Below are 13273 nucleotides of genomic sequence, written 5' to 3' on the forward strand. Positions count from 1 at the left end.
CAGACTCGGCAGGCGTGGCAGACTCGGCAGGCGTGGCAGACTTGGCAGGCATTGGCGTGGCAGATTTGACAGACTTGGCGTGGCGTGGCAGACTTGACAGACTTGGCAGGCGTGGCGTGGCAGATTTGACGGACTTGGCGTGGCGTGGCAGACTTGGATTTGCTGAACACTTCTCGGAGATGATGATAACAGGAGGAAACTGTGTTCAGGTCCGGGTAGTCATTGTCGGTCGTGAGGGTCACCTAGTGGACGGCAGCTGAGGGTGCATCTGCTGCTGGCTGCTCCAGCCCATGGTTCTCACAGTCTATTCCCCACTCCAAGATTTGCCCGGATCGCCAGTCAATGCGTGGGTTGTGCAAGCGCAACCAGGGATGTCCCAAGACCCGAGTGTGTGACGGAGATCGAAAGACATGGAAGCGAATGTGTTCCTTGTGCTGTCCCATATAGACCTCGAGAGGCTCTGTGATGTGAGTGATAACAAATAAGTCCTTGCCATTTAGTGCCCTGGCTCTCATATTGGTGGTGAGCGGCTCTGTGTTAGCCTGCAACTTTTTCACTAGGCCCCAATCCATGAGGTTTTCGTCAGCCCCTGAGTCAATGAGTGCAGGCAAATCTGTGGCGGTCGCTAGGCTAACGATCCTGAGGTGAATGAGTTTTCGGGCTTTGATTTGCGTGGGAGAGTCGGAACTGACCAGGGAACCTCTCTTGATGGGACAGGCTACCACCAAATGACCTTGTTCACCACAGTAGTAGCACCGGCCCTCCTGGCGACGTCGCTGGCGTTCCTGCTGTGTCAGTCGGGCGCAGTCAAGCTGCATGGGTTCCTCGTCATTCCCACTGACCTCCCTCACGTTGGATGACTGGGGAAATGCATATCGTGGAGACTCACTTGCCAGTGCATGCTGGAGGGGTCCGGAACCAGGTATCCCTTGGAGTCCGCTGCTCTGCTTGAGCTCCCGCCTCCGATGATCAGTGAGGATGGCAAGCGAAATCAACGAGTCCAGGTCGCCGGGTAAGTCACTGGGAAGCAAGAGTTCTTGCATGGGTGTTGTGAGCCCCTTTAAAAAGTGATCATAGAATGCTGTGGCGTTCCAGCCACTCTTGGCTGCTAAGGTTCGGAATCGGATGGCATAATCGTTGACCGATTCTCTGCCTTGTCGAAGATAACTGAGTTCTCGAGCCTTCTCTCGATCCATACTGACCGGATCAAAAACTTGGCGGAGAGCTGTGCAAAACCCGGCTGCGGTTGAGCAGGTCGGGGAGTTCCGTGCCCATTCAGCGGTGGCCCAGTCTCTGGCTCGTCCAGTCAGGTGAGAGATCATGAAGGCCACGCAGGAACGGTCTGTGGGAAAGGCCTGTGGCAAAAGTTCAAAGTGAATGTCGCAGTCCCTCAGGAAGGCCTGGCAGTGTCCTGGTTCTCCCGAGTATCGTTCCGGGGAAGCCAGTCTCAGGCCTACTCCGGTAAATGCTGGGGTTGAAGATGGCGGTTCAGCTGTTGTTTCCTGTCTCGTGGAGGATGGCATGACGCTTTGCAGGTGGCTCACCAGGTCCTGAACTTGTCCCGCAAGTTCCCCTATCCGGGTGGCCATGGCTTGCTGGACCTCCTCCTGGTGCGACAAGCGAGTGGCCTGCCTCCGCAGTGCAGCCTCCAACTTCTCTGCTGAGTCCATTCTAGCCGAAGTGTACTGTCACGACGTAAGAAGGGAGGACTCAGGCGCAGATGATAAGTTGGCCAACAAGGCTGCAGTTTAATGACAGGAAACTCAAGACGCCTCTTAAAGAGGGAAAAAACGCTGAACATAAAGAGCTCCAAACTGGAGATGAAAACAGGGCACTCAAAAAAGGCGCTCCGCTAGGGAGGAAAAGATGGGCGCTTCCATGCACGGGTTGTGACACTTCGGCAAACTGCAGGTGGTGGCTGATGGCTTTTATTGGCGGGGTAATTGGTGGCAGGTGGAAACAATCATGGGCGTGGACCGGTGATGAGCTGAGCAGAAGGAAGGGTAAGTGACCTGAGGTGAGATGGGAGTTGGTGATTTCAAAATAAACAGGAAACATGAGTGCAAAAATAAAAGCATGACCCGCCACTCCGGTGGCGGCGTGACATTAATATGGTAACTTCATTATTTTTCACATACAATTAATACCTTTAAAAACTATTTTTTCTACTTACTGTTGATTGATGATGACATCACCTGTGCTTGAGGAAGTAGTTAACGACCAATCATGGCTTTAAGAACAGGCGTTGCTGTATACAAAGTGCTGGACATAAACATCAGTTTTGCAGTAAACAAGAACAAAGCAAACATTTTGAAGTGTGAATACAGGGTTTGTTTGTTTTTTTTACAAGTAAATACATTATACATTAGTGAACAAATAAGAAGTAGTGAATAAAGAGATAAATAAATACATAAATAAGTAGACTAAACATCAAACTCATACACACCACAAAACACCAAGAACAAGTCTCATGTTGCGCCAAAAGCCAAAGAATACAGATGTGTTTCAAGATGTCTTTTAAAAGAGGATAACGAGGGGGACTGCCTAATATTTAGTGGTAGGTCGTTCCAAATGGATCAATCCCAGAAAACAGGTGAGCCATGATTGGCTGATACCTACTTCCTCAATACAGGTGATGTCGACAGTCGACAGCAAGTAGAAAAAATACTTTTTAAAGGTATTAATTGTACATGAAAAATAATGAAGTTATTAAATTGATTCTGGACAAAATATTAACCTTTCACTGCTGAAAATTGTTCAAGGAGTCAAGTATCCCTTTAAGGCTTTCCACTGGCTCCCAGTCAGCTGTAGAATAGATTTCAAAATTCTTCTACTGGTCTATAAATCACTGAATGGTTTGGGTCCTGAATATATTTAGGAAATGCTGATTGAGTTCAAACCCAGCAGGGCTCTGAGATCTACAGACTTGGGCCAACTAGTGGAACCCAGAGTTCGAAGCAAACAAGGTGAAGCTGCATTTAGCTGTTATGCTGCACACAATAGCCTGCCAACAGAAGTGAAATCAGCCCCGAGTGTAAATGCTTTTAAATCCAGCTTAAAAACAATTATTATTATTATTATTATTATTATTATTAACAAAAATATACAAATAAACTCACCTTGCCTTTTGTGGGAAAACTGACTTGCCAGCCTGACCAAATTTCATGCTTAATTATTAATCCTTTAGTAATTTGTAGTTTAAAGTCTGCGTTGAGCGAAAAGAAGGGATTGTGCCTACAACCACGCCCAAAGACTTTAAAACAGCCGAAGCGAGCCCCCCTCGCTCTCTTCTCTCCCCCGTTACGGACTTGTCTTCTGTTCTGGACTCTCTCCCGTTCTTGCACCTCATCCTCCAAAAACTTGCAAAAGACGTGGTGTGCCCACGTCGTTTCTCCAAACATCCTTTGTTCTGTCAGCGACCACCAGAGCAGGAGCGCTCACATCCACCACACTTTTTGTGTTGCTTTTAAAAGTATGAAAGATGCTATACAAATACAGATTTGATTGATTGATATGCTATTGGAGAAATGGACAATTGCGTATGAACGACATTTCACCGGCTCATCAGCTTTCTCTGGATTCTGTCTCAGACACTGTCTTTCTTCTTCTGTTTACAGTTTTTTTCCCAATTGCTAAAACACTGAAATGACTTGCATAGCACAATTATTTAAACTGGCACACAGAGAGCAAGACCTCTTCTCATGTCTCCAAAACTCTAAACACATGATCTACTTTACACACATTTTGCAATTCAAAATGACACTTTTTAAATGCACTTGTGGCAAAGTGGCTTAATTAGTGGGGGACAACGCCACCTGGGGACTTGCACCCCAGGAGTCTAAAACACGCTTCACAACTAAAAGGCACGCAGTTTAAACATCCACAGGACAAGATGTGACTCCAAAATATTCTGAGTTTATTAACAAATTAAAAGCTTAAAAAAACAACAACCTGACAACAAAAGAAAGTGGTGTGGGACTGCTAAAAACACCACAGGACTGGGGGACTTACCACGACAGCGGTACCAAAAAAAGGGGGAACTCCAAACACTACACAGCACCCGTGACACAGCAAACCAAATAAGTGGGAAAAAACGGGACCACCACCAGGGGGACCGCTGCCGCAAGGTGCCCTCAGTACCTGGCAACGATAAAAAACACAAATTAAAAAAAGCAAACAACCCACACCGCTTCACCCAAAGTCATCTGGCAGAGCAAAAATAAAAACAATCGTAAACATATAAAATACCCATACTGTTAAAAGAAACGAACAAAAAAAACTATTAATATAAAACAAAGAATCCAAACAGATAAAAATGTTAAAGGAATAGAAGGGCTCCGCGGCGGCAACACTTCGCCTGGGTCGGTCCTAACAGTTCAGCTGACCCAGGTCGCCGCCCAGACAGGAGGGGAAGTTGTCAGGAAGGTAACGTGTTTAAAATCCAGTTTTAAGATGTTAAAAAGCCAAGACAACAGTATAACCCGGAGTAGTGCCAAACTGGAAGACAAATTAATCAATTAGAAATAAAAAAAAAAGGTCTTCCCAACTAATACAAAAAAAAAAGGAATTCATATTCCTTACCGGAGCGCACAATAGCAAGGTCACGGCGTGGGGAGGAGATACCCAGCGCGGCTCCACAATTTAATGGCTGGACAACACGGTAAAAGCAATTAAAGCTTGTTCCCCTGCCCCGCCCTTGCACAAGGCCGACAGCCAACGGCCTACCTGCAGGAAGCGCCGCGCACCCACCCGGACACCAGGGAACAGTCACGCTCCAACATATGCCACGTTGCTGTAACCAAGCAGTACTAGATTAAGTTTCTAAAATCATGAATGGGCCAAGTCAACAAAAGCACGCATACCTTCACTTGGGTCCGACACCACCCGCACACAGACCACATCAGCGCACGTCTGTCAACTCCGTCAAGGAGGAAAAGGAAGTGGAAGAGAGACAGACTGGCGCTGCGCTGACCTATTTATAGGCACCTGCTTAATTAGGGGCACTCTGCCCCCTTGTGGTAAGGTGCATCTATTCTGCCACATCTACCCCCAGGTTTTGAATCGTCGCCCCGACGATTGACACTAACACCAAGGTCTAAAAACAGCCATCTGAACATTGGACACCGGATATGCTTGCTGTGTATGGCGTTCATGCTGGCCTGCAGGCAACGGAAGATGGTGCACATTAGAGTGGTGGCCAGCGTTTGAACGAAGTGTCCGACGCAATGCCTGCTGGCTAGTGCACGGTTGTTCTGCTGTAGACAAGGGCGGACCTACTGGTTTCATGCCAGCTAAAGGTGGACTGGATCTAGCCTGACCCACCAAAGGTGTTGCAACAGGACAACTCCTCGGCCCTGCAGAGTCAGAGGGTAAAGATGTTTCAGGTACCAAAAGCCACAAATCACCATCACCAAGGGAATCACTCTCCCCACGTCTTTGGCCACGTGGCGAGAGGGGCCTTGGATCGGGTCCCTGATTTTCAGGCCTGAGGACAGCTTTCACCATGTCTCGATGGACTGTACGCACCCGATGCAAATCTTGCACTGGCGCTACAGTGTACACTGCTCCTTGATCCGTTGGGGCTTTTAGGACCTGATGGACAACAGGACTCCACACATCCTGAATTTTGTGACGACCCCTAACACTATGATCTCTCAAATACACCAATTGACCTACGCGCAAAGGTGCATCACGAACATGTTGGTCATGGCGTACCTTCCTACGGGCAGCGGCGGCAAATAATCTCTCTTTAGCACCTTCAAAAGCTACATGGAGTCTAGCTTGATGCTCGACAACCCAATCCTGTACTTCCCTACGTACAGGGTCCTGAACTCGCCCTAGAAGGAAATCTATAGGGAGACGAGGCTCTCTGCCAAACATCAGATAAAAGGGTGACTCTCCGGTACTCTGATGTGGTGTGGTATTATAAGCAAATAATACCTGAGGTAGACACGAGACCCAATCCCGTTTTCTGGAAATTGGCAGAGCACGTAGAAGGTTGTGAAGTGTTCTATTAAAGCGCTCGCACTGCCCATTGCCTGCTGGATGATAAGGGGTGGTGCGGGACTTGGCAACCTCGTATAAGCAGCAGAGCTGATGAAGCAAGGCACTTTCAAAGCTCCTACCCTGGTCTGAGTGGAGTCGGCTTGGAACGCCAAACTTGTAAAACCACTCCGTCAGAAGAACATGGGCTACGGTAGAAGCCCTTTGATCCCGGGTAGGAACAGCAATTGTGTATTTACTGAAAACATCAGTCATAACAAGGACATTTTCAAAACCACCACGGGACGGTTCCAACAGGGTAAAATCAATAGCCAAGATCTCATTTGGCTCGGAAGCGAACAAATGACCCATAAAGCTGTGTGGCACTGAACCAGAGTCTTTAGCCACCTGACAGCGGTCACACTGTTGAACCCATTGCTTGATGTCTGAGGCCATTCCTGGCCAGTAACAACGCTGTCTCACCAGGTCAGTGGTTCGATCAATGCCCTGGTGGCCATGGTCCTGATGCAAACAAGTCATTGTCTCCTGCTTAAGGACTGCAGGCAAAACCAGCTGGAGCAATTGAATACCACCATCAGGCTGGAAAATTTGCCGATACAGCACCCCCTCTCTTTCCACCAACCGGTCCCACTGGCGCACCAGTGCCATCACTGCCTTGGAAACCTGAGGTCTCTCCACTGCTGTTGGTTGAGCCTGCCTCCGCCAGAACACCAAAAACTCCTTTATGAGAGGGTCAGCCTCCTGCAGGGTTCGAATATCTGCTGACGAAGAAAATGGGCAAGCAGATACTACCCCCTGAGTTGCCACCACCCTCTCCCCTGGGTACACCGCATGCTGGACGCCACTAGGGACGGCAGTGCTTACAATACTTTCCACCCAGCCAGAGCTGGACGAGTATTGCCTCGACAAGGCATCAGCATTACGATTACTGCGACCTGTTCGGTACTTGATATCAAAATCAAATGCCGCCAGCTGCGCAGCCCAGCGATGTTCTGTGGCACCCAGCTTGGCAGTCTGCAAATAGCTCAGTGGGTTGTTATCTGTGAAGACCAGGCACTTGTGCCCCAGCAGATATTCCCGAAACTTTTCAGTCATGGCCCATTTCAGCGCCAGGAATTCCAATTTCATGGAGCTGTAATTATCCATATTACGCTCAGTAGGTCTAAGGCCACGACTTGCATATGCCACCGGCTGAACTCCCCTGTCAGTTTCTTGTGAAAGCACTGCCCCCAGACCGCTGCAACTAGCGTCAACCTCCAGGATAAAAGGGCGAGAAAAATCAGCATAGGTCAACACTGGTGCCGAAACCAACCTTGCTTTCAAGGCCTCGAAACTGGCCTCACACTGTGCTGTCCAAGCAGCACCAAGGGCCTGCTCTGAACCTCTCCTGGTCTTTTTACTTGTAAGCTCAGCCACTAATCTATGCAAAGGGGCAGCCAATTGTGCAAAGCCCTGAACAAAGCGCCGATAATAGCTTGCAAATCCTAAGAATGAGCGTAGCTCCGAGACACGACTTGGTTGTCTCCACTTGGAAACTGCATCAATCTTGTCAGGATCAGTAGAAACTCCCTCGCTTGAAATGACATGGCCCAAATACTTCACTTCTTTCTGGAAGAAGTTACACTTCTCCAACTTAGCTTTCAGGCCTTCCTTTTGAAGCCGACCAAGCACCAGTTCCAGCCGCTGTAGATGTTGTGCAACTGAGGAGGAGAAGACCACAATATCATCAAGGTACAGTAAGAGTGACTGCCCTTGCTGATCTCCAAACATCCTTTGCATCAGCCGCTGGAACGTACTTGGGGCATTACACAGCCCAAAGGGCATCCGATTGAACTCAAAAAGTCCGAAAGGGGTACAGAAGGCAGTCTTGTGTTGATCCGGTTCAGAAACTGGCACCTGGTTGTACCCGCTTGCGAGGTCAATCGTTGAAAACCAACGAGCTCCACAAAGCGCATCCAAGCTTTCCTCAATGCGTGGCAGTGGGAAAGCATCCTTACGGGTTTTGCTGTTAAGGAGGCGGTAATCAACACACAAGCGCAGGCTTCCATCCTTCTTCCGGACCAAGACAATAGGTGAGGCATAAGGACTACTACTTTCCTTAATGACTTGAGCCTCCAACAGCTGGTTAATGTGGGCCTTCACGTCCTCATATTCTGAGGGAGGAATGCGACGGTATCTTTGTCTAACTGGAACGTCATCAAGGAGTGGAATATTGTGGGAAATGAGATTAGTACAGCCCAAATCTCCATCATGAACTGAAAAGACAGAGCTATACTTTTGCAACACTGATCTTACTTCAACCTGCTCCTCTCCCGTCAGCATTGACAGATCCACTTGAGGGGCCTCTTTAGGTGTTGAAATGGTGGATTCTTGCAAAGAGACTGTAGCCGTGAAAGGCTGCACTTCGCTTACCCCCGTGGGTAGGCTAACAACCTGAGCCCCTCTGAGAACACCAAGAGAAGTCCGTGGGTATAGAAGTATAGCCATGGTTCCCACGTTTACCACTGGAACCTGAACCATACCCTGGACAACCTGGACCAAACATGGAGATGCCAGCAACCCCGCTGGCAAGCCAGAATCAGGGGGCTCAAAGAGCACAGTCTGGTTCTCAAAATGTGAGGAGCAGGTACTAGCCACCATTTTCATGAAGCCAGCAGGGATACGAATAGCTCGTTTACCTTGCACCCTAACTGAACCGGTAGGGTCTTCCTGAGCCTGTACAGCAACCTGGTGGCACTTCTGAAGGGCCTCAACGATTTGATCAGGGGCCAACACACAGAGGGTGACTCAAACAAAGACCGACCATATGCCCCAAAAAGATGTCGATAGCAGCGTCGGATCACATTCATCCCCAGGACTCCCGGGGGTGAGGAGGCCCCTCCAGGTGGGTCCTTGACTACCAAGACACCACAACGTGGTATTACCTTCTCACAAAGAGTCACATCAAGCTCCAAATAGCCAACATATGGGATGGCTAGGCCGTTAGCTGCACGCAGCTGTAGCCAGTGACAAGACCGCAAGCGATCATAACCCCATGGGGCAAAATGCAGCTGGAAAAAGCTCTCAGTTATAGTGGATACCATGGACCCAGTATCCACCAAGCACAACACTGAGACATCACCCATAAGAACATCAACACTTGGACAAGATGACATTAGGCTAGTCGGTTTGCAGTCTATGGAGCCTGGAGATTCCCCTACTGAGCTTTGGCTCAACAACTCAGCAGGCGTCAGTTTTCCGACTGCTAAGCAGGCAAAGGTCTAGGAGGATTGATAGCTAAACCTGCAACAGAATGAGCACGGGCACGAAAGGGGACGCGCTCGCCATCACACTGGCGTCCAGGTGTCCAGGTTGTTGACACCTACGACAAATCATATTGTTTTGTGACACCCGACTCAGAGTTTGGGGAGCCTGCAAGGCGGCAACCGAGCGTGTTAGCTCATCCAGCTGCCCTTGTTGGCGCTTCAAAAGGTCCATCAGCTCCGTAAGACTGGGCCCATGGGGAGCAGCAACAGGGGCTGGAACGGAACTGCCCTGAACACGAAACTGAAGACCGTGACCAGATGGAAGAGAGTAGCTACGCCCCCGAGAACCTCCCGGACGTCCCTCCCTCTCCCACCTTATGGCCTCACTTCGCACCTCCAACAAGGAAGCTGCAGGCTGACGCCGGACCATTTGCTTCAGCTCACGACGCAGGGAACTGTCAAGCACATGCTCTACAAACTGGTCACGAAGCAAAACATCAGCATTTGGCATCCCATTGGGTGCACTCTGCTGTATAGGTTGCATAAGAGATAACAAGGCCAAAGAGAACTCCTGCAGCGACTCACCTTCCTGCTGCTGTCTAGCAAAAAAAGGCCTGTTGCAGAGTGATGTAGGAATGAGTTTGACCATACAACTCTCGCAAAATTGCAAGAATGCAAACTGGGTCATCTCGTTCTGTAGCTGTTCTGAATCTAATTTCTTCTCGTGCCTCTCCTTCCAAATTGTCAATAATAAAGAGGGCCTGGTCCGCAGCCGAGAGGTGCCGGGCCCGCATGCATGCCTCTATCTCCTCAACCCACTCAGACACACTAATGCTCGACTTGCCATTAAACATGGGAAATCTGCGCTCTCTAGGTATAACCACCAACCGCTCAGTTACAACAGGTGGAGCACCAACGGCTGGACCAGGAGACCCAGAGACTGCCCCACTGGGGCCCGAATGAGGCACGCCACGCTCCCGAAGCAGACGCTCATTGTCTGCCTTCAATTGCAGAACAAGCTCCCGAAGCTGCTGTACCTCCTCCTCCATACCGAGGCCCTCACCCAGGTTTCCACTAGGATGAAAGAGAAAAAATATATATATTTTCTAAAAAAAATAATTCTGATTATGGCTGCTGTCTTGGCTTATGCTAATAAAATACTCAACACACACAAAATAAAAAATCACATCTGTCCTTTAATAGTGGATCCTGCCGACAACGCCAGATTGTGGCAAAGTGGCTTAATTAGTGGGGGACAACGCCACCTGGGGACTTGCACCCCAGGAGTCTAAAACACGCTTCACAACTAAAAGGCACGCAGTTTAAACATCCACAGGACAAGATGTGACTCCAAAATATTCTGAGTTTATTAACAAATTAAAAGCTTAAAAAAAACAACAACAACCTGACAACAAAAGAAAGTGGTGTGGGACTGCTAAAAACACCACAGGACTGGGGGACTTACCACGACAGCGGTACCAAAAAAAGGGGGAACTCCAAACACTACACAGCACCTGTGACACAGCAAACCAAATAAGTGGGAAAAAACGGGACCACCACCAGGGGGATCGCTGCCGCAAGGTGCCCTCAGTACCTGGCAACGATAAAAAACACAAATTAAACTAGAGCTGCGAGCAGCTATAAAGGGCCCTCGCAGCCCGGGCCACGTTGGGGTCCTTGCACGTTGGGGTACTTGCACGTTAGGGTACTGGCACGTTGGGATACTGGCACATTGGAAGCAAAATTTCTTTGAAAATGGCATAAGAAACGTTTACAATGTAGAATATTTTTTTTGCCAGTGTGTGTCAAGCTCAACGGGCTTTGGTGATTGTTAAGACCTGCAAAAATCAGCGTCCTCATTTATTTTTAGGCAATGAGTTGCCCTGATTGGTATTTTTTGTAAAAGTGTATATATACATCATCGCTCGTTGTACTCATTGCACAATGTTACTTTTATTGTCCAAAGGGGCAATCAAAAATGAATAAAACAAAATGGAAACATACATACGTTTGGATCGGTGTGAAGCCAGTGAACAATTTGAGTGGTGGAAACTAAAAGAATATTCATAAATGACTTAGTCATCACACTTAGAATGAGTTTACATTTTTTTGTACAAAATACCGTATGTGGTTTTATTTTTTTATATAAGCCTCAAGGGCTAGGTGGCGCTGTATTTATAACTGAATGTTGTCATCGAGATACCTTCAGGCCTTGATTATAAGCATACATGTCAAGTGTGGGATTTTTTTTGGAGCATGTACCGTGGAGTTATTAAGCATATCCTTCATTCACGATATTGCTTTTAATGTCCACAGAGGCTATCAAAAATAAATAAAAATATATATATGTTTGGATAAGTCTGATGCCAGTGAACATTTTGAGTGGTGGAAACTAAAAGAATATTCATAAATGACTTAGTTATCACACTTAGAATGAGTTTACATTTTTTGTACAAAATACCGTATGTGGGGTATTTTTTTTTTATGCCTCAAGGGCTAGGTGGCGCTGCATATATAACTGAATGTTGTCATAGAGATAGCTTCAGGCCTTGACGATAAACATACATGTCAAGTTTGGGATTTTTTGGAGCATGTACCGGGGAGTTATTATGCATATCCTTTTTCAGTGCGAAACACAAATTTTGATGCCCCGCCTTCATCATATAGTATTTCAAAAGGTCAAGATTTTTCCCCCTGTCGTTGGCTCAGGTCTTGACATGGTCCAGGTCAAGTCTTAACTCAGTCAGATGAAACGTGTAGGAGAAGTGGGCAAAAGTCTGCCCCCTGTGAATGTGCAAAAATAGTCAAAAATGGGACATTCAAAAATTCGTAGCTCACTTCCTGTTCATTTTAGCATATGGGTCCAAGAGACTTTTTTGTAGGTCTTGGGCTCCCTCATACACCTAAAAATATTCGTCGTTCTTGCTTAAACGTACAACCGGGGCTGCTTCGTTAAAAACTTCTAGGGGGCGCTATTGAGTCATTTTTGTAAAAATAGCACAATCAACAATAAAATATTGCTCATTTTACCAGGCCAGACGTGTGTGCCAAGTTTCATGAGTTTCTGTGCATGTTTAGACCCTCAAAACTGGCGTTATTTTCTTGGCGAACAGCGCTTAGCCACACCCACAGCAATTTGCGAAAACTCACAAACTTCGTGCTGTGACATCATGAAGGCCGAAACCCTCATCTGAGCAAATATGAGGTAGGTCCAGTTAACGTGTTTGGAGAAAAACGTAGAAGAAAATTCGTAAGAAAAAAAATTGCCACTAGGTGGCGCTATCAGTTAGATGAAATATAAGTCAGTAGATGTCTTTAGGGCTGGACTCTCATCAAATGTGTGAAATTTTGAGAAGATAGGATCATCTCGGTCAAGTTAATGCAGCTTTTATTTTCACGAAAAATCTTCAGACTTTGCGTCACCGTAGCGGCCACGCCCTTTGGCGAAAAGTTACAATATTCGGTGTGGGGCATGATCAACATCTTAAGGCTTTTCTGACCAATTTTCAAATGGATCCCTTCAACAAGCTCAGCACAGTAGCTAAAAACGTAAAGTATGACATTTATTGTAACCACTAGGTGGCGCTATATGTATAACTGAATTTTATCATATAGATGTTTTCAGGCCGTGACTATTAAGTTGCCTGAGAAGTTTGAGATTTTTTGGAGCTTGAACATGGGAGTTATTAAGCATTTGCTCTTTCTGGACAAATGAAATTTTAAAGGCAATATTTGATGCCCCGCCCCCGTCATATAGTATTTCAAAAAGGCAAGATGTTTTGCCCAGTTGTTCTCTCAGGTCTTGAGATGATAAATGCCAAGTTTGAAGTCAATTGGATGAAAAATGTTTGCAAAGGGGGAAAAAGCATGACCACAGTGAATGTGCCAAAATAGGCCAAAATTGGACATTAAAAAATTCATAGCTCACTTCCTGTACATTTTAGCTACATGGTCCCAATAGATTTTTTTGTGCGTCTCGGGGTGCTACACGTGCCTGCCAATTTTTGTTGCTCTAGCTCAAACGT

General features: G+C 47.2%; 1 protein-coding gene across 1 annotated transcript; it reads right to left on the reverse strand.

Moving 5' to 3' along the window:
* Window positions 1–242: 242 nt before the first annotated feature.
* LOC144019084 (uncharacterized) lies at window positions 243–10297 on the reverse strand. Its single transcript, XM_077521886.1, has 9 exons — window positions 10137–10297; window positions 9286–9862; window positions 8847–8927; window positions 5716–8742; window positions 5406–5592; window positions 5278–5354; window positions 4012–4140; window positions 1340–1685; window positions 243–1240 (listed from the first exon to the last, which is right to left on the reverse strand). Exons 1-9 carry the CDS (start codon window positions 10295–10297, stop codon window positions 243–245), a joined length of 5583 nt encoding a protein of 1860 aa, XP_077378012.1.
* Between the last annotated feature and the right edge of the window lie 2976 nt (window positions 10298–13273).

The sequence above is a fragment of the Festucalex cinctus genome, chromosome 5, assembly GCF_051991245.1.
Source record: "Festucalex cinctus isolate MCC-2025b chromosome 5, RoL_Fcin_1.0, whole genome shotgun sequence".
Classification (NCBI taxonomy): domain Eukaryota; kingdom Metazoa; phylum Chordata; class Actinopteri; order Syngnathiformes; family Syngnathidae; genus Festucalex; species Festucalex cinctus.

Coding starts and splice junctions, on each gene's coding strand:
- LOC144019084 (XM_077521886.1), bottom strand. CDS start 10,297: ATGGAGGAGGAGGTACAGCAGCTTCGGGAGCTTGTTCTGCAATTGAAG. Junction 8,743..8,846: donor CGGGAGTCCTGGGGATGAAT/GTGATCCGACGC, acceptor GAGGCCCTTCAG/AAGTGCCACCAGGTTGCTGT. Junction 5,355..5,405: donor GAGTGATTCCCTTGGTGATG/GTGATTTGTGGC, acceptor CTGACTCTGCAG/GGCCGAGGAGTTGTCCTGTT.